The 24,017-nt window shown below is 47.1% G+C and overlaps 1 protein-coding gene across 3 annotated transcripts in view; it reads right to left on the bottom strand.

Moving 5' to 3' along the window:
* Positions 1-23,564, bottom strand: part of SLC9D1 (solute carrier family 9 member D1) — a 50,165-nt gene extending 26,601 nt beyond the window's left edge. For 2 of the 3 annotated variants that reach the window (XM_077753941.1, XM_077753943.1), the window contains exons 1-8: positions 23,328-23,564; positions 20,084-20,205; positions 13,812-14,335; positions 10,524-10,700; positions 8,841-9,032; positions 7,832-7,960; positions 5,317-5,409; positions 349-535 (exon numbers count right to left, since the gene is read on the bottom strand). In XM_077753941.1, coding sequence (XP_077610067.1) covers positions 349-535; positions 5,317-5,409; positions 7,832-7,960; positions 8,841-9,032; positions 10,524-10,700; positions 13,812-14,255 — 1,222 coding nt within the window. In that variant the 5' untranslated portion in view covers positions 14,256-14,335; positions 20,084-20,205; positions 23,328-23,564. The remainder of the gene's footprint in view (positions 1-348; positions 536-5,316; positions 5,410-7,831; positions 7,961-8,840; positions 9,033-10,523; positions 10,701-13,811; positions 14,336-20,083; positions 20,206-23,327) is intronic. The other variant, XM_077753942.1, reaches the window with a different exon arrangement.
* Between the last annotated feature and the right edge of the window lie 453 nt (positions 23,565-24,017).

Genomic DNA, 24,017 nt, shown 5'->3' with positions numbered 1-24,017 from the left:
GGGGACGTCAGGTCCGGCGCGGCATTCATCCCTTAAACCACCAATTCTGCGGGACACTCTCCGATGTGGATTTCTTTCTTCCTTTTAAGTGTGGTCCTCAAACCATCCTAAATCAATGAGCATGTAAAAGTTGTTTTCTTAATCCAGTGGAGACTGGAAAAGCTGAATTGCTGAGGGTGTCAGTTCCCGAGTGAACACAGTGCGAGGGCCCGTGACTGTTAGGAAAGCCCGGGGAGGGGGTGGAGAGGGAGCTGCAATGTGTTCTAACAGGACTTTGGAGTGAATTCAAGCCAATTAATTCAATTAAGCCTATACTTCAGTACATACTTAGAACATGTCATCACTTACCTTCTTTTTCACCCCGGGCACTGCCCACGAGGAATCTGGACACTAAGGGTGTGCTTGATAAGGACAGGCACGTAGAAATAAAGACACTCTGAGTGGGTCTGATCTGTAAAAGGTGTCCCCATAACAAGCCAAATGCGATCATTAACAGTGTCATGTAACACGGTCCTTGTAAGGCTATCTTCCAGACCTTGGAGAGAACACATTTGTTTACACATGTTTTAGTGATGACGGTCATCCCTTGACCAGCACCATGCAGGGTGCATGCACATATACCGCCTGGTCTCAGCCTAAAACGTTCAGGAAGTAGCTCTGTAGTAGACACATCAGCACGATACCCGAAGTCGTAATCTGAACACAATAAAAACAGTAAACACTTCCGTCGGCTTACCGAGTGCTAAGTTTTGTTACAGGGACGAAACACGCATGCCTCTCCGTGCAATGCAGTTCTGTGCACCTATAATCTAATCCTCAGAACACATCTCAGAAGTAGACAGCACAATTACTACCTTTTCTAGATGAAAATACAGAAGCCCACTAACTTGTCCATAGTCACATGGAAGTCAATGTCAGGACACAGACCTAGGCAGCATGGCTCAATAATCAAATACTGATGAGGCACCTCAGTGTGCTCTCAGTGCTGTTAGACATAACGGAAAATGTGAAGGAAATCAGGTTTGATTCTAACTCTCCAAGGTTTTTAATGGAGTCGAACAGGCATGATACTAAAAACTATCTGACGTTTATACAAACATGAATGGTACATATTGACGAAAGAAATTAACCCAAAACTCATCCTATCCTACTTGAAAGCACTTACTCATTTTCTTCTCACCCTATACCCCCTCGGGCAAAACCAGCTCGCTCCGGCAAGGGCACAGGGGGGCCCGGAGGAGGACAAGGGGCGCAAACTGCTGCCCCAGCAGCTGGCAAGCGTCATCTGTGTCTCTGGGTGCTCTGAAGGGTGTGACCTTTTCCTCCTCTGCTCTGCTTCCTGACAAAAAGGAACACTTCTTTCAAAATCACAACACTGTCTTCAGGAATCCGAGCAGCTGCAAGGCTCTTCCTAAGGCTGGGTACCGACTTGCTGCTGTGGCCAAATGGGCACATGCCCACCCTGGCCGCCCCACAGCCACAGCCGGTCGCCAGGCTGCCTGTCCACCACAGCAGCGCCCAACTTCAGGAACGAGTTACAAGCGCCTCCCAACACCATCAAGCCCTGAGTCAAATGGAGGGACACTGACAGACACAAAGGAAATGAAGGCTCAGCCCTCCGCACAGAGCCAGTCTGTCCTTGGCCACGTGTCTCTGGCCAACCCAGGCTCCACGCTCGCCTTCCAGAGAGAGGTGAGCCCCTGAGGCTGCTTCTCCGAGGTTCGGATTCCATTCTCCGTGCTTCCTGCACCTAGGAGTGGCGATGGCTGCTGTGGTTAATGGCCTTCCAACGGCTCCCCCCTTCCCGTGTCACAGCCAAGAGCAGCAGGGAGGCCGGGGCGCACCTACAGACCCGGCACAACTGCTGGGGAGGCCGGCAGGCTGGGTTTTAAGGGTTCCAGGTTTCAGGGTAGCCACTCCTACAAGCAGCATCAGTCAGGGTATCTCTGCCCACAAGGGACTCTGGAGCTCAGGACGGAGCCCACTGCCGGCTGAGCACCTTGGGTCTCAGCACCCGTCTCTCTACTCTGCCTTCTACATCCGTAGACTCTGAAAGGCCAGACTAACGATTTCTGAGGTCGCTACCAAACCTTGGTCAGGAGGGCTGGGATCTATTAGCCCAAGGAGCACAGTGTGGAGCAAATAACAGTGGGAAATGTGGGCAGTGCCCATAGATTCTTGCCCCACGTGGGGCATCTGGGCCACCCGGTGCTACCAGAAACACAGGCCCTCAGGCCACACATTACCAGACCCTGGGGTTCAGCAGGGTCCCAGGCAACTCCCCACGTCAGAATTCACAGCGGCCTGGTCTCCGTGCTTCTGCACCACAGCCACACACCGTCTCGGGCTCCATTTTTCTCATCTCTTGACCCAGGACTTCTGTCCACAACCCAATACATCCCTCTGAAATCCCAGAACCGAAGCCCCACACGGGAGGGCCACGTGGCTGTGCACGATGCCTCATACTCAGTAGCCACCAGTGTCTGGAACAAGGTTACTGTGGGAACAAATAAGGAGAAAAGGGGAGGAGAGGGCGCCTGGGTGGCTCAGTCAGTTGAGCTTCAGGCTCCTCGCTGACAGCACGGAGCCTGCTTGGGACGCTCCCTCACCCTCTCCCTTTGTCCCTCCCCCTCTGCCCCCCCCCCTCGCTTGAGCTCTCTCTCTCAAAACAAAAAAGCAAATATTAAAAAGAGAAAAGGAGAAAAAGGGGAGAAAACGCAGCCCCCAGGCAGGGAGACAGAGACGAAGAGCCAGCACGTGAGAGCTGAGCACAAGGGGAGCCAGGGCACCGCCAGGCAGGGGCGCAGGCACCCACCCAGCAGGACGCGCTATCAGAGGAACGACTGCGGCTGTCCTCAGTGCCGACAATTAAGTAGTTCCTAGACCTCAGCGTTCCGAAGTTTCCACTCAGACTTTCGGGGGTTTCCCAGAGGCTCTAAGAGGGCCTTCCAGCAATTATTATTTCAAAACCCCACTGAATGATTTTCCGAACGAGGGGCGCTTGGGGAGCCCACGATCTCACCAGCCGCTTCAACTGCGCTAACACTCTGCCTGCTATTCATGCTGGAGAAACACAAATATGTCACTTGCTAGTGTAGCTTATCAGGCATGGTTAACCCTTCTGCAATCTGAGCTCAGGGGCCTGAAAAGGACCAGGCTGCCATCCTCCTGCAAGCCGGTCACAGGGAGCTGACGAGCGAGGATTCGTGCCAGGGGGGCCACAGCTCACCCCAAAGTCACTAAATAGATGCCGGGTCCCCGGGAAGCTTCCTTCCGCTTCTCAGACCACAGCACGCTTCCTCCCTGACACGCGCACACACCCTCCTTGCCAGGCCCTCCTAAGGCTGCATCGCCAGGCACCCATCAGCATAAAACCCGAAGCCCCAGAAGCCAGCGCCACACCGGGAACAGCGTGTAGTTTCATACGGTGAAAACGTTCTTCACGTGATGCTGGATGAAGTTCTCACTGAAACGTGACCGGTACAGTGGTGAAAAATATAAATTACGATAAGTCAGAGCAAATCCGACTATGTAGATGAGGAGACCGACATCCACGGTGTGGGACACTCTGCTGACACCCCAAGGCCAGTCGATGCAGAAGCCGAGCTCTGCCCCTCTCTGCCCCAAGCCACAAGTAACTGCCGCTGTCTACTGTCAGCCTCCCTCAACTCAACACGTGAAAACCCGGGGGAGCCTGCGCTGACCAAGAAGCAGGGACGGCGGCAGAGGACGACCTTCCCGTCCACAGGCTCCTGGCTCCCCCACAGCCGCAGGTCCCGGCCACGGTGCCGTGCCCAGCACGCCCCTGAGCACAGCTCACAGGAGAGAGCGGCGTCCTTGAAACTCTGGGTTCAGAACTTAACATACAGAGGTTAGGCCAGAAGCATGTAAAAAGACACAAAAGTACCTGGAGAAAACACTAAAGTGACTCAGAACGCTTCATGAGGAGGCGCATCTGGAGAAGTATTTAAAGGAAGTGATGGTAATCGGGAGATGGACAAATGGAGCTTTCAAAAGAAAAAAGAGAACAAAGAGAGAGGTCAAAGAGTAACAGGGTGAATGAAGGCCAGCGTTTCAACATATTTTTCTTCGCTGTCTCACCATCTTGTAGCATCCTTCCCAGCTACACAATGCTTGTCAAGTAGCTGTGACAGTGTGACCATCAGACACCCAGGCTGCTCCTCAGCTTTCAGAAAAATGCTACAATGAGAAGCTGAATACCTTTGTGGGTTAAGTTTTGAAAAAACACGCACTTCATTCTTTCCTTTGGACAGAGACCCAGGGGCAGCTCCATCAGGTGAAGGCCCATCAGTCGCCCTGCAAAGCCGCCTTTCTAACCGACCAGCCCTCACAGTGACTCGAGAACCACCGACTGGCCTAGCCTGGGGTCCACCAGCTAGGCTGGTGTCTGCTGTCACCTGCGCTGCTCTTCTGCCCCCTCCCTCCTGCCCGCTCTGTAACTGACTACCTTGCTCTTCTGTGAGGTATCTTTCTAAAAACACAAGAGCTTTTAATTAACTCGCTTCCGACTTACTCCAACTATTTTCATTTCTGGAATACTTCAGTATTCACAGTAATAATTCTAAAAGCCAACAAATTTAGAAGGCGACTATTGCTTTCCTTAGTTTCACATTTGTTCATACACGTGGTCCTGTTATTAAGTCTTTCAGATACTTTCAATTTACAGTGATAGAACAAAAAAATCAAATCTTGCCATTTATTTAGGAATTAGAATTAGAAATTTTTTTCTAGGGTAACAAACTGAACATTCGATCCCTAAGATGGTTCAGCCTCTAGTGGTTTTGGACCTTTATGGAGGGACCCCACATGTTAAATTTCAAACATATCACTTCTCAGACCTTTTCTGGAATTAGCCACAGGAAAGCTAATTTTACTTATTCACTGAATTTCTATTTGCTAGTATTTTTTATCTTTTAGAATTTACATTCCAAAAGTAAAAAGCATATTCTGTTCTAAAACACTTAATTTGAGGGGTGCCTGGGTGGCTCAGTCGGTTGAGCATCTGACTTTGGCTCAGGTCATGATCTCACGGTTCATGGGTTCGAGCCCCACGTCAGACTCTGTGCTGAGTGCCAGCTCGGAGCCTGGAGCCTGTTTCAGATTCTGTACCTCCCTCTCTCTCTGACCCTCCCCTGCTCACGCTCGCGCTCTCTCTCTCTCTCAGAAATATAAAAAACAAAACAAAAAGAATGTAAAAAAAACAATAAAACACTTAATTTGAAAGTCAAATCATGAACAAACAAAAACCGTGTGATGTTAAGTTGGGGCGATAACATAGCTTGGTGAGGCTCTTACCTTTCTCAGCCTCTCTGGAGAGAACTCCAGGCCCACAAGAAACAGAGTAAAGAACACGCCAACCTCTCCTAAGGTCTCCACCTGCACAACAGACTGGAAACAAAAATTTAAAGCCACACAAGTTAATGTATTTAACAAACGAAGTGTACTTCAAGGAACAATCTTGTACTAACATACTTAGTGGGAATATCCTTAACAAAACAAAACAAAACCAAAAAAAAACCCACAGTATTTTTAAAACTACTTCTCTGAATGTCCTCTATGCCTGAGGTAACTTGAACTTCCAGATATATGGTTTCTTTTTTTTCCTTTCTCTTAATTAGCTGAAGGACTATTTTCATCTTTTTTCCTAAGAACCAGCTCACGAATTCCCCCATTTTCAGGTTCAGTAACTGCCTCTGCTCTCATTACTGCCTTCCTTCACTTCCTCTGGAGGATGGGGAGGGCACTGAACCAGAGATGGACGTTTTCATCAAGATGTCCCACTTTCCGTTGGGTCTGCCGGGGCGGGCCTGCACGTGATTATGTGTACAGACTTTTGTCCTGGGAACTGAATGTGGCCACATCCCCACAGGTTTTGATATACAGTGTTCGTGTGTTCCATGTTTGTACTGACCCTTTACTTGCTACTTACCTTTTTATGCTCTTGCGTTATACCAGAGAATGCGGTCTCTCCAGTTACACTCGGCACTCCCTGTATTATTTACACATATGGTTTCCACTGAACCACAGACTGAGCGTCTGAAAGGAGAGCAGGCAGGTCTCCACGTGTGCAGGCCCCACCCTGCTGTGCAGGGACGCGCGTGCACCCTGCCAGCCCCCGACAGGGCACACCCGGCCCTCTGTTTACTGGGATCTCCCTCCTCCCTTACTCATTTTATTCTCCTTGAACTTTGCTTATTGTATATTTTTTTCCTGACATCATCTGCCAACCTGTATCTTTCAATAGGCAAGTTCATTCCACTTATATTCACTGTGATAACAGATTAGATTTCTTTTTCTCCTTTGCCTCCTGGCTTCCGTACCTCCTGCTTTTATTTTTCTTCCATTTTTAAAATGAGGCTGTAACTGATGACTTCCAAGTAACATACTTAAACCTGTACTTTTCAGTAGAAGCCTGTTAACTTCGTCCTAGGAAAAGAGAAGTACTCCGGAACAGTCACACTTCCTCCACTTACCACCTCCCATTTTGGCTCATATGCTCTTGGGTCTTCACCTCGTTACCGTAATTACATTATTTACCAAGATATAGCGTATCCATTAGGAACTGTAATGTTAGTAGCCTCCTTTATTATTATTCAGCCTTAATTCTTGGCTTATAAGCAACCTTTGCTCTGAAGAAAAAAGGAAAATAAGTTTGTATCTGCTATTGTTAACACTGTGGAAAGGGAGGGATGGGACAGCACAGGACAGATTGTCCACCTACAACTTAAAATTGTACTTACACCGTTTTGTTCTCAATCATATGGAGATTACCTATTTAGAAAATTGAATTAAAACAGTTTGTCCCAGAGGCCACCCGGCCAGGTTGAGCCCAGCCCACGAGAGCATCCCCCGGGTCGGTCAGTGGTCCCCTGTTCACTAAGGTCCAGGGCTCTCAGCCGGGAGCCCCTGCGTTGAAGCTGCTGTTGAGATTAGCAAGGGACGATGATGTTTTCCTGGTGCAAGGTGAGCCCGTTGGCAGGGGGTGAGACTTTGAGCAGAGTGCGCACACCTGCCCCCGTCTGTGTGCTTCTGTTCTACCGAACTAGGAAGTGCCAGGAGCCTGTGCAGGCTCCCCAGCGCCTGCACCACTGCTTCTGTGCTGGACAGACACCCATTCTCGCCAATCTCTCTCCATTTCGTCTGAATTGTGCATAGTTACACGACGCGTTCTGGAGCCCACAGAAGCTTTGGAACTGTTCCTTATTGCCACCAAGTGCCATCGATACAGGATGAGGGTCACTTCCATCTGTTCGGCAAACCGTCTCAGCACTCACTATCTCCTGGGGTTTTCACATCCTACATTTAGGCTTGGAAATCCCCCACTACTTTACCAGCTTTTCAATGTTTTAAAAATTTGTATATTATACATTTAATCCAGCATTTTTAGTTGCTTTCAGTGTCTGAATAATATAATCCATCATATTACCGGAAATAGAATTTTTAAAACTGTGCTGACAGTTCAGAGCCTGGGGCCTGCTTCTGATTCTGTGTCTCCCCCTCTCCCTACCCCTCCCCTGCTCACACACTCTCTCTCTCAAAAAAAAAAGTATTAAAAAAACTTTTTAAATTAAAAAAAAAAAAAAGACAAACGGGATTTTTTTCTCTAGTTAAGTCATTCATTCGTTAACAAACAAAATGACTTTCTTATGATTTAGGAATTTCTTATGAAACTTTAAAGAACATCTTCTTTAATATGGTTTATAAGGAAATGCTATCTTTATTAATTCAAGTTCAAAACTTTTCAATATCCGTGAGTGTTTCTTTAACATCCTGTTAAACAGATACTAAAACAGTTCAATTTTACTCTTACCTTAATACTGTTTAGTCCTGAAGGCCCCAGAAGGACGCCACAAACGATATAACCAAACATTGTGGGCAACCCAACAGCCGTGCAGAGCCAGCCGCAAGGCAAAGACAGCGTTCCTATGGTAACAATGTCCTGATGGAGAATAAACCAGTAAGAATCACAAAAACTTAAGGTAGCAGTTGGCAAGAAAAGGGCTGGTTACTGAAGAAAGCAGACGTTCTGCAGACAATGCCCCTCCCAGTGTCCATTTTGATCCTAAGAAAGGAAGGCGACCCCTCGGCTGCTGTCCCTGCCCTGGGCGCACTGGCACGGTAACCGGCCGCCGAGCGTCCGTGCTCTCAGCCTGCGCCGCCCCCGCACGAGAGCAGCACGCGTTCTGGCTTCAGCAGCGCTGCCGGTGCGCCGGCGGTGCACGCCCAGGCCCCCTGGCCTTCCGAGCGGGCCGCAGCGGCCACTCCCACAGCTGTCACCCGCTCTGTCCAAACCCAAGCGGGGATCTCCAACCAGAACACTGTCGACTGCAAATCTTTACGTAACTTCACATCTTTTTACTAGACTTGCCTCCTCAGAGGGCGCAGACGTGCAGCCAACTTGGTCCGGAATGCCAGTCACCTCTGGAGAAGCCAGATCTCATCCTGTGCCCACGTCTACACAGACGATCCCCTGACCAAAGCTTCTCCTCCTCATCAGATGTCCCATTTTAGTGACAAAGCCTGAGCCCACTGTAGTGACTCCGGACTTCAAAGAGGCTTCCAAATTCTCAAAAGCAAAATTAATTTTCATTCTAAATATTAAAGTGCCTTATTCTTTCAGGGAAAAATTAAAAATTAAGAGAAAACGTTTCAAGTCACAGAAAATACAGGAAGTTCTAGTAGAATCTCTCTGTTGAGAGGAAGGTCGTGCACCCTAATATGAGGCTCAGAAAATTAAGCTCAAACTTACTTCACGTTAACACCCGGAAATGGCAAGGAGGGAGTGGGGATTTTCAGAGGGGTGCAAGACGACGGACTACCTTCAGGAAGTGGTGGTCTGCCCTTGGAATGGTCGCGTCTCTGGGTTTGGTGAGGATATACCGGTTGTTCTGGGAGTCGATCAGCATGCTGAGGCCCAAATCGTCCTCGACTTCCCGCTTTGTGAGGTTTTGCTTGGAATTGCCCTCCTCCTCCTCCACTCTGAGAACTGCCTCAAAATTGACCCCTTTCACCTGTAAAAATAACCAATATATGTTATTAAAACCCATGAAATGTTTTCAAGTTCAGTTTTTAGAGCATAAATTCTGTACAGAAGAGTGATAGGAGTATTTCTAGTACTCCATCAAGCATGATGGCAAGTCCAAAAATATTCATTAGCTTAAATTGGGAAAGCTTCTTCAGTTAAAACAGTGAGTTGAGGATGGAAGCGTTCAGGATTTCTACTACGTCCAGACACCTACTTGAATGATTTAGGGTATAATTTGTAACAAGAAACACACATCTGGTCTTCACCCCCTTCCTGGCCCGCAGCTCCCACAGCCAGTGTGGGCTTCCTAAGTGTAAGGGCGATGGGAATACCTACGAACCCTTTGCAGCCTCTCCTAAGCTCTTGCCAGGGAGGTGACTTTTAGGAAGCCACTAGATGACCATAGGATGGGGCTGGCCACCAGAGAAAGCAAGCACGTGACCTCCGGGCAGGGAGGGGCCGGAGGGGAAGTTAATGGCAAGCCCACACGATGTGGCTCCCGTGAAACCCTTAGAGCATGGGGTGCAGAGAGCTTCCGGGCCGCAGACACACGGGCGTGTGCAGCTGGGAGGGCAGCGGGCCCAGAGAGGACACGGGAGCTCCCTCCGCACGCCTTCGCCACTTCTGCTTGGCTGTTTCTGACTGTATCCTTCACAATGACCTGGTCACCTGGCAAACAGTCTTTCTGGGTTCTGCGAGCCTGAGGAGAGGGTCATGGGACCCTCCAAGGTGAAACACTGGAACCCATCATCGGTGTCTGAGGTGGTGGGGGCGGTCCTGGGCCGAACCCTCGCCTGTGAGGCCTGCAGTGACCCTGCGCTGATGGCGGCAGAGCTGAGCTGGAAGAGCGTGTGGCGGCCAAAGCCTGACACCCTGACTCTGAAGCGCTTGGTGAGCAGCGAAGAAAGGGTACATTCCTTCAAAAGGACACTCCTGCGTTCTCCCCTGCCGCCGCGGGCCCACTCAGAACAGCCTTACTCGGTGCTCATGTGGCCCAGACTGGGTTCGCATCTGCTCGAATTATCGCATTTTTTCTGACCCTTCTCAGGGCCACGATCGGTTTCTGACATCAATCTCATTTTTCCCTGAGAATCTAAACAAGTCACAGCAGTGAGCAGTCTGAGAGCCTGCCTCGGATACAATTCCTCTAAGGGTTGTGTGGCTCCCTGGGCAGATCAGCACCGAAACCTGAGTGTCCCGGGGCAAGCTCTCCTGAGACCAGAGTCCCAATCCACCGCAACACAGACGTGGGGCACAGACATGAGCCCCCGGGGGGGGGCGCTGACAGAAACGTGAGGCAAAACGACGGACGTCTAGAGCTCTTGCGCGGAACCCAACCAAGTTCTCTGGGATACGAGAGAGTTTGGTTTTATCTCCATCTTCGGTTCACACTAAAAACAGAGGCCCAACAAATTTAACCACTTTTCTCTCAGTAAGCAGCCCAAGCAAAGGGAAATCGTTCTGGAATGCTACTTACGGATTTATTGTCATCGAAAGCATGTTCTTCTATTTCCTCCTCTAGACGATCGGCTGCCTTTCTTACATCTTCCAGGATCTCGTCAAGCACGGACAAGCTTTTGTTCCGGTGCGTATTTCTCAGGGCTTCAGCCTGGTGTTTTTCCGCTGCCAGAAGTTCCACGTATTCTGTCTCTTCCTGTTTATTGGTGAGAAATGAGGTGTGTGGTTTATTAAGACACAGGCCATGCCAGGACTTCCACTCAGGTGCCCGGCCCGACCGTGCCGGCCCACGTGCTCTCGCGGGCACACAGGTTTACAAACGTGTCCCGCTGCTCCAGCCAGTGAGGGAAGGTCACGTGTCCTGTACCAAACATGACGGAGCTGAGCAAAATGTTTAGGGAACGCTATCTGCACGCACACATCATCAAATATAATCTACTACTGTCGATAAACTCTAAAGGTCATCTATTCATACAAAATCTTCCCTGAACGGATTATATTCCAGATATCATGCCTACTACGTGTGGAGGTCCAGATGTACTCTAAATGAACACGTGTGACACTTGATTATTGAGCTAAAAATTTCTAAGCAGAATACACACAAATTCCAAGTTACAAAGGGGAAATTGTTCCAAAAGAATCTGCCAGCTTTACTTGGAAAACTAATGGATGGTGTCAACAATACTATTGTGTTTTCTACCGTCATATTTAAATTCAAGCTGTCGATGAAATCGACATCCTCACTATTAAAGTATATGCTCAAACTTCAAAGGCCTGGGGCACAGCCAGAACAGAGCAGCAGCAAGGAGGCCCCGAGGAGAAGTGTGGCTGTCCGGCGGGCTGCTCTCTAGGCAACACCATCCCACCCCTTGCTCACAGCTGCGAACTCCCAGCACCTGGACTGTCTGAGACGTGAGGCCAAAACCGTATGTAGAAAGCATATATTTGGATCAACATCACTCGACGGATGTTAGTTCTCTATTTTACAGTAAAACTACTTCAAATCAATACCACTACGTGCCCTTCTTTAAAACCAAGGAGTTTAGGGACACCTGGGTGGCTCAGCCGGTTAAGTGGCCAACTTTGGCTCAGGTCACAATCTCACGGTTCATGAGTTTGAGTCCCATGTCAGGCTCTGTGTTGACAGCTCAGCCTGAAGCCTGCTTTGGATTCTCTGTCTCTTTCTCTGCTCCTTCCCCGCTAGTTCTCATTCTCATTTTTTTCTCTCTCTCTCCCCCTCAAAAATAAATAAACATTTTTAAAAAATTTTAAACCAAGGAGTTTAGGGGAACCTCGGGTGGTCAGTTGGTTAAGTGTGCAACTCTCAGTTTCAGCTTAGGTCACGTGGTTTATGAGTTTTAGCCCCAAACTGGGCTCCATGCTCACAGCATGGAGCCTGCTTAGGATTCTCTCTCTCCCTCTCTCTGTCCCTCCACTTTCATACTTTCTCTCTCTCTCTCGAAATAAATAAAACCTTAATAAAAATTTAAAAAATAATAAAACCAAAGAATTTTAATGTCTCAACTGTCCAAAAGATCTGCTAAGGCAGTAACATCTCTTCAGATGAGAGCATCCAGGTCTGTTTCCAACATACAATCACACACATGTGATAGGAATACTGATGAATCAGAGTGGCCAAAACCCTGACTTTACCCCATTACATTGTTTCTACCAAATATACCATACTTTGGTTGAAAAAAAAAAAGTTAACGTCTGTGTTTTCTTTACTTTTAAGCTGTGTGACAATGCTACAAGTTTTCCATGAAGATGAAATATTTTATATACAGATGGTCCCCAACTTAAGACTTTTTGACTTCACGATGGTGTGCAAGAGATACACATTTAGTACAAACCACACTTAGAATTTTGATTTGATCTTTTTCTGGGCTAATCACAGGCAGTGGGATCATGGCACAGAGCCATGGCTCCCGATGGGTGATCACATGGTAAACCGTGGATACAATGACAAGCACGCTGTTTTCACTTTCAGTATAGAATTCAATACCTTACATGTATTGTATGTGTAATAACATTACATGAGATATTCAGCACTTTACTATAAAATAAGTTTCTTGTTAGATAATTTTGCCCAACTGTAGGCTAACATTAAGTGTTCTGAGCAAGTTTAAAGTGAACCATGCTAAGCTGTGATGGTGGGTAGTTAGATGCATTAAATGCATTTCTGACTTGCTATATTTTCGACTTGTGACCGGTGGGACATACCCCACCATAAGCCTAGGAAGAGTAGTGTGTAAAGTGCCTGGCACGTAATAAATGGTATAAAGGATGGCTTAAAAAAACATATAAAAACTGTGGCTCAGTCTATTAAGCGTCCAATTTCAGCTCAGGTCATAATCTCACAGTTTGTGAGTTGGGGCCCTGTGTTGGGCTCTGTGCTGACAGCTCAGAGCCTGGAGCCTGCTTTGGATTCTGTGTCTCCCTCTCTCTCCCTGCCCCTCCACCACTCATGCTCGGTCTCTCTCTCAAAAATGAACATTAAAAAAAAATAAGCATATAAATAATATCACATCTGATACAGTAATAGTTTCATCTCATTTTAAAAGCATATTTCATCAAAATCCTCATTTCAAAAGTATATATTTAAGACTAATTTTAGTATTTTTGTTTTCAGTAGATGGACATTAAAGACAGCCAACCTTCACACTAAAAGGAATTCTTTTTTTTTTTTTATATATATATATATTTTATTTATTTCTAGGAGATAGAGGGAGAGACAGCGTGAGCAGGGGAGGGTCAGAGAGAGAGGGAGTCACAGACTGAAACAGGCTCCAGGCTCTGAGCTGGCAGTCAGCACAGAGCCCGATGCGGGGCTCGAACCCACGAACCGCGAGATCATGACCTAAGTGAAAGTCGGACGCTTAACCGACTAAGCCACCCAGGCGCCCCAACACTAAAAGGAATTCTTGTCAGAAACTCAAAATGTTGGTTGCAGTTACAGGTATACTTACCACATACATATACATCATATGTATATGATACTGATAAACTGATTCATATACATCAGTTTACTGGGATAACTTGAGTAACTATTATAATTACCCTGTGATTTCCACAACACAGCTAATGCTGTCTTAGGAAAGCATTAGCTTTTCTAAGAAGTTGATGTGAATGAAATGTAGTAGCAAAAGTGATGACTAGTAACTGCGCTCAGATGAGGAAGGGAAATCTGGTGTGCGCTGATGAGAACAGGTACCTGACGGACTATACCTGAGGACTCAGCACCAGCCACCTTCTCCCTTGACCTCTACTTGACCTGCTCCTGGGCACAGAGTGGGGCGGGACTGACCTTTATTGCAGCCTCTCGCAGGGCCTCCAGGCGCTGCCTGCTGCTCTCCTTCATGTTCACTACATCTCTGTAATCTCCCTGCAGGGCTCTCTGCAGTCCGTAGATGGCCTGGAACACTGAATTTTCACTTTCATTCAGCTCTTTTTGGAAAATTTCAAATGTGTGCACCTGAAACAGTTTCTCTTCATCTGACAGGCTAACGTCTTTTTCTACCGCTCTGATGGCACTTTTCAGTTTGTTAAGAACCACAGTCTTTTGGCGAAGAAGCCCGGAGAGCTTCCTGCAACCATCGAGGACCCACTGCTTCCTCTGAGTGATGGCTGCGCCTCTGCCTCGGTGTAATTTGATGGCATGTTTTGCCACCTCTTCATGTTCCGCAGCATCTGCTATCAAGCGAAGAAGTGGAAGCAACATCCAGAAGTAATTTTTTTCCAATACCTTCATGATCCAATTTTAGAGGACAGGGCAAGGCTGTCCTAAGGTGTCTGCTCAGCTGAGCTTGCATTTTAGACACACATTTTCAGCTGAAAAAAAGATTGGCACACAGAGTTGAACAATGATTCACTACCATTGAAATCAGAGTTAAAGTATTAAATAATTACATTCAGAAAATACCACTTTTTCGAAGATGTTATTTTTCCTAGATAAACATTAATACCTGAACCATTTCTTACACCTGGATTTAAATCAAATACTAAATGTTAAAGTATAAGGCCTGGTAAAGAGACCAAAGGTTACATCGAATTTAAAGACATTTTTTGGGGCGCCTGGGTGGCTTAGTTGGTTAAGCGTCCAACTTTCGCCTGGGTCATGATCTCACGGTTCGTGGGTTTGAGCCCTGCATCGGGCTCTGTGCTGACTGCCAGCTCAGAGCCTGGAGCCTGCTTCGGTCTGTGACTCCCTCTCTCTCTGACCCTCCCCCACTCACGCCGTCTCTCTCTCTCTCTCTCTCTCTCTCCTAGAAATAAAACATTTAAAAAAAAAGNCCCCACGCTGTCTGTCTCTCTCTCTCTCTCTCTCTCCTAGAAATAAAACATTTAAAAAAAAAGTAAATAAATAAAGACATTTTTTTAAAAAGAAAACTTTGCTTCATGTATACGTTAAATCTACTGTGCGCCAAAGACAAAAACCAATCTACTTAAGGAATCCATGTATTAGGGGCGTCTGGGTGGCTCAGTCGGTTATGCATCCAACTCTTGAATTCGGCTCAGGTCATGATCCCAGAGTCAAGGGATTGAGCCCTGCGATGGGCTCCATGCTGAGCGTGGAGCCTGCTTACGATTCTCTCTCTGGTCCTCTCCCCTGCTCAAGCTCTCACTTTAAAAAAAAAAAAAATTAAAAAAAAAAATTAAAGAAAGAAACAGAGGGTCCATGTATTAAAGGCCAGAAAATACTATCAACTCCCCTATCACAGATCAGTGAACCACCTGGAAGAAACACACTCCACATCATTTCTGAGTAAAACCGTCTGAGCTGCTACTAGCTTACTCTACTGTACTGTTTTCTTTCCAAAATCGTTTGGAATTCTGCCAAATTTCCAAAGTCACAGTTTAATGCTAATAAGATGTCAAACACAGAAGAAGAAAATCACAAAACGCAACAATGTCTGGATCACTAGGGTTTATTAAATGTTCAAACATTTTTAATCGTCCAAATTCAGCCTCTCTCTCTTCCTCTCTGTAGGAAGAACCCAAACACCTGTACAACTATCCTTGCAAGTGAAGCACAGACAGGACCCTGACCGTGACGGGGTGAAGGCTTCGGTGCAGGCAGCAGGGGTGCTGCGGCTGTGGTATCCAGATGACACTCAGAGGGCAGGGCTGTGTCTTCCAGATGAGAGAGTGATCAAGGAACAGGTACAAGCTGTGTTAGCAAGATCACCACAAAGGAATGACCCCAAAGGTAGGGAAACACATAGCAAAGATGGAAGAGCTAATAAACACAAGACAGGCAAGAAAGACACACCCTAAAAAGCAACCAGTGAGCCTGGCAACTAGATCACTGGGCACAAGCAGTTATGAAAAAAGAAAAAAACAAGGGTGCCTGGGTGGCTCAGTTGGCTAAGCATCAGACTTCGGCTCAGGTCCTGATCTCACAGTTAGTGGGTTCGAGCCCTGCGTAGGGCTCTGTGCTGACAGCTAGCTAAGAGCCTGGAGCCTGTTTCAGATTCTGTGTCTCCCTCTCTCTCTGACCCTCCCCTCCTCATGCTGTCTCTATCTCTCTCTCAAAAATAAGTAAAAAAATTACAAAAAAAAACCCCACATACCATGGCTCAGTTAGTTAAGCATCTGACTGATTTCAGCTCAGGTCATGATCTCACGGTCCGTGGGTTCGAGCTCCTAAGCTGGGCTCTGCGCTGACAGTGCTGAGCCTGTCTGGGATTCTTTCCACCCCCTCTCATGTGCTCTCCTGTGTGCTCTTTCTCCAAAATAAACGTTAAAAAAAAGAAAAAACCTCCCATTTACACAAGACTTAGAGTTTAAAGAAAACAAAATATTAGGAGCGCCTGGGGGGCTCAGTCAGTTGAGTATCCATCCGACTTTGGCTCAGGTCATGATTTCATGGTTCGTGGGTTCAAGCCTCGCGTTGGGCTCTGTGCTGACAGCTCAGAGGTTGGAGCCTGCTTTGGATTCTGTGCCTCCCCCTCCTTCTGCCCTTCCTCCACTTGTTCGCATGAGTGCACATGTGCTCTCTCTCTTCTTCTCTCTCTCTCTCAAAAATAAATTAATGTTAATAATATTAAAGAAAACAAAATATTAATATAAACTAAAAATTAATAGGAGCATCCCATGGATTACCATGTCAAAGGTACCAGTATTTCCCCTCCCAGGGGACTTGTTTACTAAAACAAGTATCTATACCTCAGTATTACTAGTAATCCCTATTCTAACAAGTTTATTCTGGTTTCCCAGGCAAAGCAGACCCAACGTAGAAAAAAGAAGAGTGTGACATACTGAGACAGAAAATTCTGACCAAACCAAAAATGACAGCCAGGAGGAAGTGGAGACAAAACAGAGCTTCTGAAAAATTAGCACAAGAACCCCGCAAAGACCAGCAGCCCAGGGAGTCTGGTGAGGGCTGAACTACGCCCTTCCGTAGACGCCAAAAATACCACTACTGGCAGACAGCAGGGAAACCTGCCCATCAAAAGTCACCAAGAAAAAACTACATTCTACCTCAATATTCTGGTTATAAAGTCAGGAAACTGTTCAATATCAATACATTTTTCGATACATCGGTTTGTAATGTCACAGAGAATTCACTTAGCTACAATAGTTCACTTTTCCCCCTACGTTGTTAGGATAAACGAGAATGTGCTGTCTAAATTACCCAACTTTACAATTTTTTTTTAACGTTTATTTAGAGAGCGCAGAACATGCACATGGAGTAGGGGAGGCAGAAGGGGCAGAGACAGACGGAAGGAAACAATCCCAAGCAGGCTCTATGCTGTCAGTGCAGAGGCAGGGGCTTGATACCACATATCTCAAGATCATGACCTAAGTGGAAATCAAGAGTCCAATGGCCGCCCCACCCAAGTGCCCATTTGTTACAGCTTTAATACAACTTTAAGTAAATGTTACCACCTTAAAAATAAACAAATGATTACTTAATCATAGCAATACCTAGCAAGATAGCTAACCTGTTATTTTAATGACTCATTTCCTGCTGAACTTGTATTGTTTCAGGGAAGAGAAAGAATTAAATGTTGAGACGTACATGCTTTTTTAGTATTTTCAGACCCAAGACAAATTTCTGATGCTTTGTTAACGTTTCCCATTTTCCCTAAAAGATCTCAAAAAATGATTCTTTGTGAGTTTCAAACTTCAGACAAATAACCCACCACACAGTCTGTGTGTGAACAACAAACACCCCTTCATTCATATCCGGTTCTTTCCTTAAACAAATTCCTGAAATCAAATAGTCATAATTCCACCCGTTGACACATGAGGAACTATTAATTTTTATGAGAAATTCCTGAGAATTTTAACTGTGGTCATACTAATATTTCCAATAAAATAAACTTAAATCATGGACATGTAGATGTGACACTGAAATTATTTATAGACTCTGAAAATATGAATCACTTTTTCATAAATTCATTTCATCTTACCTTCAAACTTGGCTACCAAATCCTATGAACTACTAAATTGTGGCCTACTTTTTCTTGAGTGAATAAACATTTTTAGCTCTAGTGTTATTTTGTTATTATTGTTTTTAATTATAAAAAAGACACTTTGGATTTATTGTATTTTTACAACAAATTCTTAGAATGTCTATACTTTGATTCACTCATACAACCTGGGTGGACCTCAAGACTGCGAGGAGAGCCTATCACACACACCCTACAATTCCACTTATACAGCAGTGTTCAATGACAAACCGCAGAGATGGAGGGCAAAGAGTGGGATGGAAATGGCGTGTGTCTTGACAGTGTTAGTGGCCACAGGAATCAACAAGTGACAGAATGGCAGATCTGAACACACACACGAGTGCGTGTAAAACGTGCCATCTGAGTAAGATGCATGGTTCGAATCAATGCAATCTTCTGCTTAGACTCTATTTTTTATCAGGAGCTACCACTGGGGCAATCTGGGTGAAGGATCTATAGAATTTCTCTGTATTATTTCTTATAACTGTATACAAATCTATAATCATCTCAAAATAAAGTTTTAAAAATTCAACACAAATGCTTACTATTTCCCACTAAACTGACGTTTCTTCTATTTTAAACTAGGAAATGCCCTAAACTAGAGCCAAAGATTTTCAAGATGTCTCTGCTACAGTAAAACCCAATGTTACTTTTCATTAGAGCCACAACAGAACCAGTACTTGGAATACAACCATCCCCAAAGTTTCTGTTTACACGTATTTCAGCATGAATTATAACATGTCATGGGGGCGCCTGGGAGGCTCAGTTGAGCATCTGACCAGCTCAGGTCATGATCTTCCAGTCGTGAACTTAAGTCCCACATCAGGCTCCGTGCCGACAGCCCAGAGCCCACTTCAGGTCCTCTGTCTCCTTCTCTCTCTGCCCCTCAGACCCACAACAATGAACATTTAAACAAAAAAATAAAATATATCTCCACAGCTTTGCCAAGTTTCTTTTTTTTCTTTTTTGGAGAGAACGTGAACAGGGAGGGCAGAGGGAGAGAGAGAATCTTAAGCAGGTTTCATGCCCAGTGCAGAGCCCAACATGAGGGCTCAGTCTCACAACCATGACATTACGACCTGAGCCAAAATCAAGAGCCGGGAGGCTGAACCAGCTGAGCCACCAAGGCACCCTGCTTTGCCAAATTTCTAACAGGTTTTGCTTACTTTGAGAAAAGCAGAACAGGATTCCCAAAATTTACCTTAAAATTGATGAGATTACTCAAGAAGAAAAATACTTAATAAATGTCTTAAGTAATTTAGAACAAAAAGGCAAATGGGTTCACCATTAAGCCCATTGAAAAAACTTCCAATACTTACAAAAAAATTTTTTTTAACATTTAATTATTTTTGAGAGAAAGAGAAAGCACGTGAGTGGGAGAGAGGCAGAGAGAGAGGGAGGCACAGAATTGGAAGCAGGCTCCAGGCTCTGAGCTTCAGCACAGAGTGGTGAGATCATGACCTGGGCCAAAATCAAATGCCTAACTGACTAAGCCACCCAGGAGCCCCAAAAAACTTTCAATATTTTAACTCCTCGTCATATTATACAGAATTCACATTACTCTTATTCTATTAAAAAAAAGTTCAGTAATTCAGAAATGTCACAGGTCATATATTGGATAAAAAACTCAAGAGTAAAGCACGATAACGCAGTCTGACTGGCCTTTCTCAGAGCACAGTCACCCACGTAAAGCTTTCTCCCACGGGCCTCTACCTCTGAGCACTATGAGGACCACAGGGTATGCAAAGGGACCGTCTCCTTACACCCTGTTATTAGGACCCACAGAACCCGAGAGCCCTGGGGTCACTGAAGTCCCTGGGGACACAGTGGGGAGGGGGAGTTTTCCACCAGGGGCCACAATTCGAAAACCTCCTGGCTCTGCCTCCCAGCCTTCTCCTCACATGCAGCCACGGAGCCCCCATCCCCTCTCTTCCTCTGGACCTTCCAGACCCACTGTCTCCAATTTTCTGGATCAAACTGCTGAGAAAGAATCAAGTTTCCTCACGCCACTAGGACAGCAGCCGCCGTCTGTGGGGCAGCGGCCCGACCAGCCAGGCTCCAACTCAGCCCTTTGGGAGGATCCCCGCCCCCACGCACCAGGCCCTCCGCATGCAGTGCTGACCTGGTACCAAATGCAGTGCCTGGGGCTGTGTGTGGGCGAGCAAGCAGTGCAAGCACAGAGCAAGCAGTGTGGGTGTGGCAGGAACAAGGGTAAGGAGTCCAATACTGGTTACTGAGCTTGTTCTGAAAAAGAAAAATATGAGGGGGAGTTACAGGAAACGGTGTAAAGTTAGGATTTCTTTGTGATACCAGCAGCGCTTCCAGATTCAGTACAACCCGGTAAATGAACAGGAAACAAAAGAGGTGCTCGTGGAAAGGTCTTAGGAAGCAAACTCCCCAATGGAAATAACCTACTTCGATCTAACTTGTGGAGTATTTAACTTAAACACCATCTTTTACTTTATTTTCTAATAACTTATTTATTTTTTAATTCACACCCAAGCTAGTATATAGTGCAACAATGATTTCAGGTGTTCCTCACCCATATGGCCCATCCCCCCTCCCACAACCCCTCCCGCAACCCTCTGCTTTCTGTATTTAAGAATCTCTTAGGTTTTGTCGCCCTCCCTGTTTTTATATTATTTTTGCTTTCCTTCCCTTACGGTCATCTTTTTTGCATCCTAAAGTCCTCATATGAGTCAAGACATAGGGTATGTGTCTTTCTCTGACTGACTCATTTCACTTAGCATAATACCCTCCGGCTCCATCCACGTTGTTGCAAATGGCAAGATTTCATTCTTTTTGACTGCCAAGCAATACTCCGTGTGTGTGTGTGTGTGTGTGTGTGTGTGTGTGTGTGTGTGTGTGTAACCCTTCTTTATCCATTCATCTGTTGATGGACATTTGGACTCTTTCCATACTTTGGCTATTATTGATAGCGTTGCTATAAACACTGGGGAGCACGTGCCCCTTCAAAACAGCGCACCTGTATCCCCTGGATAAATACCTAGTAGTGCAATTGCTGGGTTGTAGGATACTATTTTTAATGTTTTGAGACACCTCCGTACTGTTTTTCAGAGTGGCTGCACCAGTTTGCATTCCCACCAGCAGTGCAAGACGGTTCCTATTTCTCCACATCCTCGTGAACATCTGTTGTTTCCTGAGTTGTTAATATCAGCCATTCTGACTGGAGTGAGGTGGTATCTTATTGTGGTTCTGATTTGTATTTCCCTGATGTTGAGCATTTTTTCATGTGTCAGCTGGCCATCTGGATGTCTTCTTTGGAGAAATGTCTGTTTGTGTCTTTTGCCCATTTCTTCACTGGGTTATTTGTTTTTTAGGTGTGGAGTTTGGTGAGTTCCTTATGGATTTTGGATACTAACCCTTTATCTACTATGTCGTTTGCAAATATCTTCTCTCACTCCATCAGTTGCCTTTTAGTTTTGCTGATGGTTTCCTTCACTTGTACAGAAGCTCTCTATTTTGATGAGGTCCCAATAGTTCATTTTTGCTTTCGTATCCCTTGCCTCTGGAGACATGTCAAATAAGAAGCTGTTGTGGCCCAGGTCAAAGCGTTTTTGCCTGCTTCCTCCTCAAGGATTTTGATGGCTTCCTGTCTTATGTTTAGGTCTTTCATCCATTTTGAGTTTATTTTTGTATAAGGTGTAAGAAAGCAGTCCAGATTCACTCGTCTGCATGTCGCTGTCCAGTGTTCCCAGCACCATTTGCTGAAGAGACTGTCTTTCTTCCATTGGATATTCTTTCCTGCTTTGTCAAAGACTAGTTGGCCATATGTTTGTGGGTCCATTTCTGGGTTCTCCATTCTGTTCCATTGATCTAAGTGTCTGTTTTTGTGCCGGTACCATACTGTCTTGATGATTACAGCTTTGTGATATAGCTTGAAGTTCTAGATTGTGATGCCCCTAGCTTTGGTTTTCTTTTTCAAGATCACTTTGGCTATTTGGGGTCTTTTCAGGTTCCATACAAATTTTAGGCTTGTTTGTCCTAGCTCTGTGAAGAATGCTGGTGTTATCTCGATGTGGATTTCAAAAACCATATTTTAAATGTGAACAAATTAAATGATAAAAGCATAATTCCTAAAAGATAAAGCACTTATAATCTTATAAATACAACTTCCAGATTCATATCTAATTAGAAAAAGAGAGAATGAGTTACGAAAGGGAGAGAGAAAAGAGACAGAAGGAAAATTCTTATGGATATTAGAAGCTTTAAAGTACTAATGTTAACTGAACTACAAAAACCATGTATTCTGTTAAGTAATCCAACCACTGATGTACTATGTTTTTAAAACCTGGTATTAAGAGAAAAAACCAGGAAGAGACTCTGATCCAAAGAATGATCAGAAAAATGTCTAAAAAGGAAAGGAAGAACTATCTTATACCTAAATAATTATATGATCTAACAACATGTGATCGGAGCCTAACCACTTTCCCAAAGGGTGTTCAACCCCTATTTATGTTCACTCAGGTGCTATCAAGCAAGATCCAAAAAGAACCCCAAGGCTGAGCCTGTGAAGAAGGTCAGAGGTCAGCTACCTGCACTTGCTCTTTCTCTAGAACCAGGAACGCAGGCCAGGGCTAAAAGGGGACTGGTGTAGGGGAGCACTGGCTGGCACCCTCACACCACTGGGGAGGAGTCAGCTGATCCGCACTGGCACCTCCCAGGTTATGTGGCTGGGAAGATGAGCTGGCCTCTGAAATCCAGCCCTCAGTGGGTCTCACCTCCCGCTCCCAGGAGGCGAGGGCTGGCGGGGAGGCACAGCGGTGGCAGGACCTGTGCCTCCCAGCAACTAGAGCAGCTACCCCAGTAAGAACTGTATAGACTCTGCTTGGGGAACCCATGAACGGACACGGGTGTTTATCTGTTTACTTTAGCAGCCTCCCCAGTTTTACCCGTAAGCTTTAAGTCACGCTGGTACAACACGCCATACGCCCCACCACGTCCCGCTCACAGCCCTCCAGGACGCTTGCCAGGACCCGTCTTTAGAAACGGTCTTCCTCCACGTACCACGCAGACACGCAGGAGGAGAAACGGAGAGCGAGGCTCAGGAACTGAGGGGCCGGGTCTGAGTGAAGCCCCGGTAGGGAAGGAAAGGAGACCCCGGGGACAGTCCCTGCCCCGAGACAGGAAAAACGGGCGAGGAAGCCGGGAAAGGGGATACCCTCGGGGAGGGAGGGGAAAGAGACCGGGGAGGGAAATCCCCGGGTGGGAGTCCCGGGGAGGGAGACCCCGGGGACAGAGACCGAGGAGGAGGAGACCCGGGAAGGGGACCCCCGGAAGGGAAGACCTCTAGGAGGGCGCCCCGAGGCCCGGCGCCTCTCGCGCGAACCGCGAGCAGCGCTCACCTGGACACGGCCCGACAGCGGTGCGCCTTGGGCCCGGCTCTCCGGCGCTGCAAGCCAGGGAGCGGACAGAGACGCGCCTCACCCGCATCCCTCTCCAGGAGGCAGGCCCGCCCCCAGGGCGGTGACCGGGACAGGGCTGCGGTCGAGCCCGGGGAGGGCCTTGGCTGTCCGTCGCCCTCTCAGGATCGCCGCCGCGGCGGACGCTGCTCAGACCTGGACGCTTCCCCCGAGAAGGGCGGAGCCTAGGTCCCGTCTGTCCCGGCGGCGCAGTGCATGTCGGGATTTGTAGGACGGGGCGGGCCTGGGTCCCGTCGGCCCCCGGGCGGCGCAGTGCACGTCGGGATTTGTAGGACGGGGCGGCCTGCGTCCCGTCGGCCCCCGGGCGGCGCAGTGCTGGGTCTGAGGCGGGAGCGACGCCTGCGAGTCACATTGTCGTCGGGTGGCGCTGTGCACGTAGGACTGAGGAGGAAGCGCGGGAGGTCGGGTCCTGTGGGCCCCGGGGCGTCGCAGAGCACGCTAGGGAGGGGCGGGGCCTGGGGGATCGTAGGCCCCTGGGCGGCCCGGTGCACGCCGGGAGATGGAGTTCTCCTGGCGGGACCTGTCGCTGTGTCCCTGCGCCCCTTCCCCGGCGGGTGTCCCGGGAGCGAACGCCGAGGACGAGGACAGCGCGGCGGGGCCGGGGTGCCCGTG

The sequence above is a fragment of the Crocuta crocuta genome, unplaced genomic scaffold (assembly GCF_008692635.1).
Source record: "Crocuta crocuta isolate KB4526 unplaced genomic scaffold, BGI_CrCroc_1.0 scaffold31, whole genome shotgun sequence".
NCBI classification, from domain to species: domain Eukaryota; kingdom Metazoa; phylum Chordata; class Mammalia; order Carnivora; family Hyaenidae; genus Crocuta; species Crocuta crocuta.
Note: the sequence above shows the minus strand (reverse complement) of the source record. Positions and strands in the feature narration are given on the sequence as shown.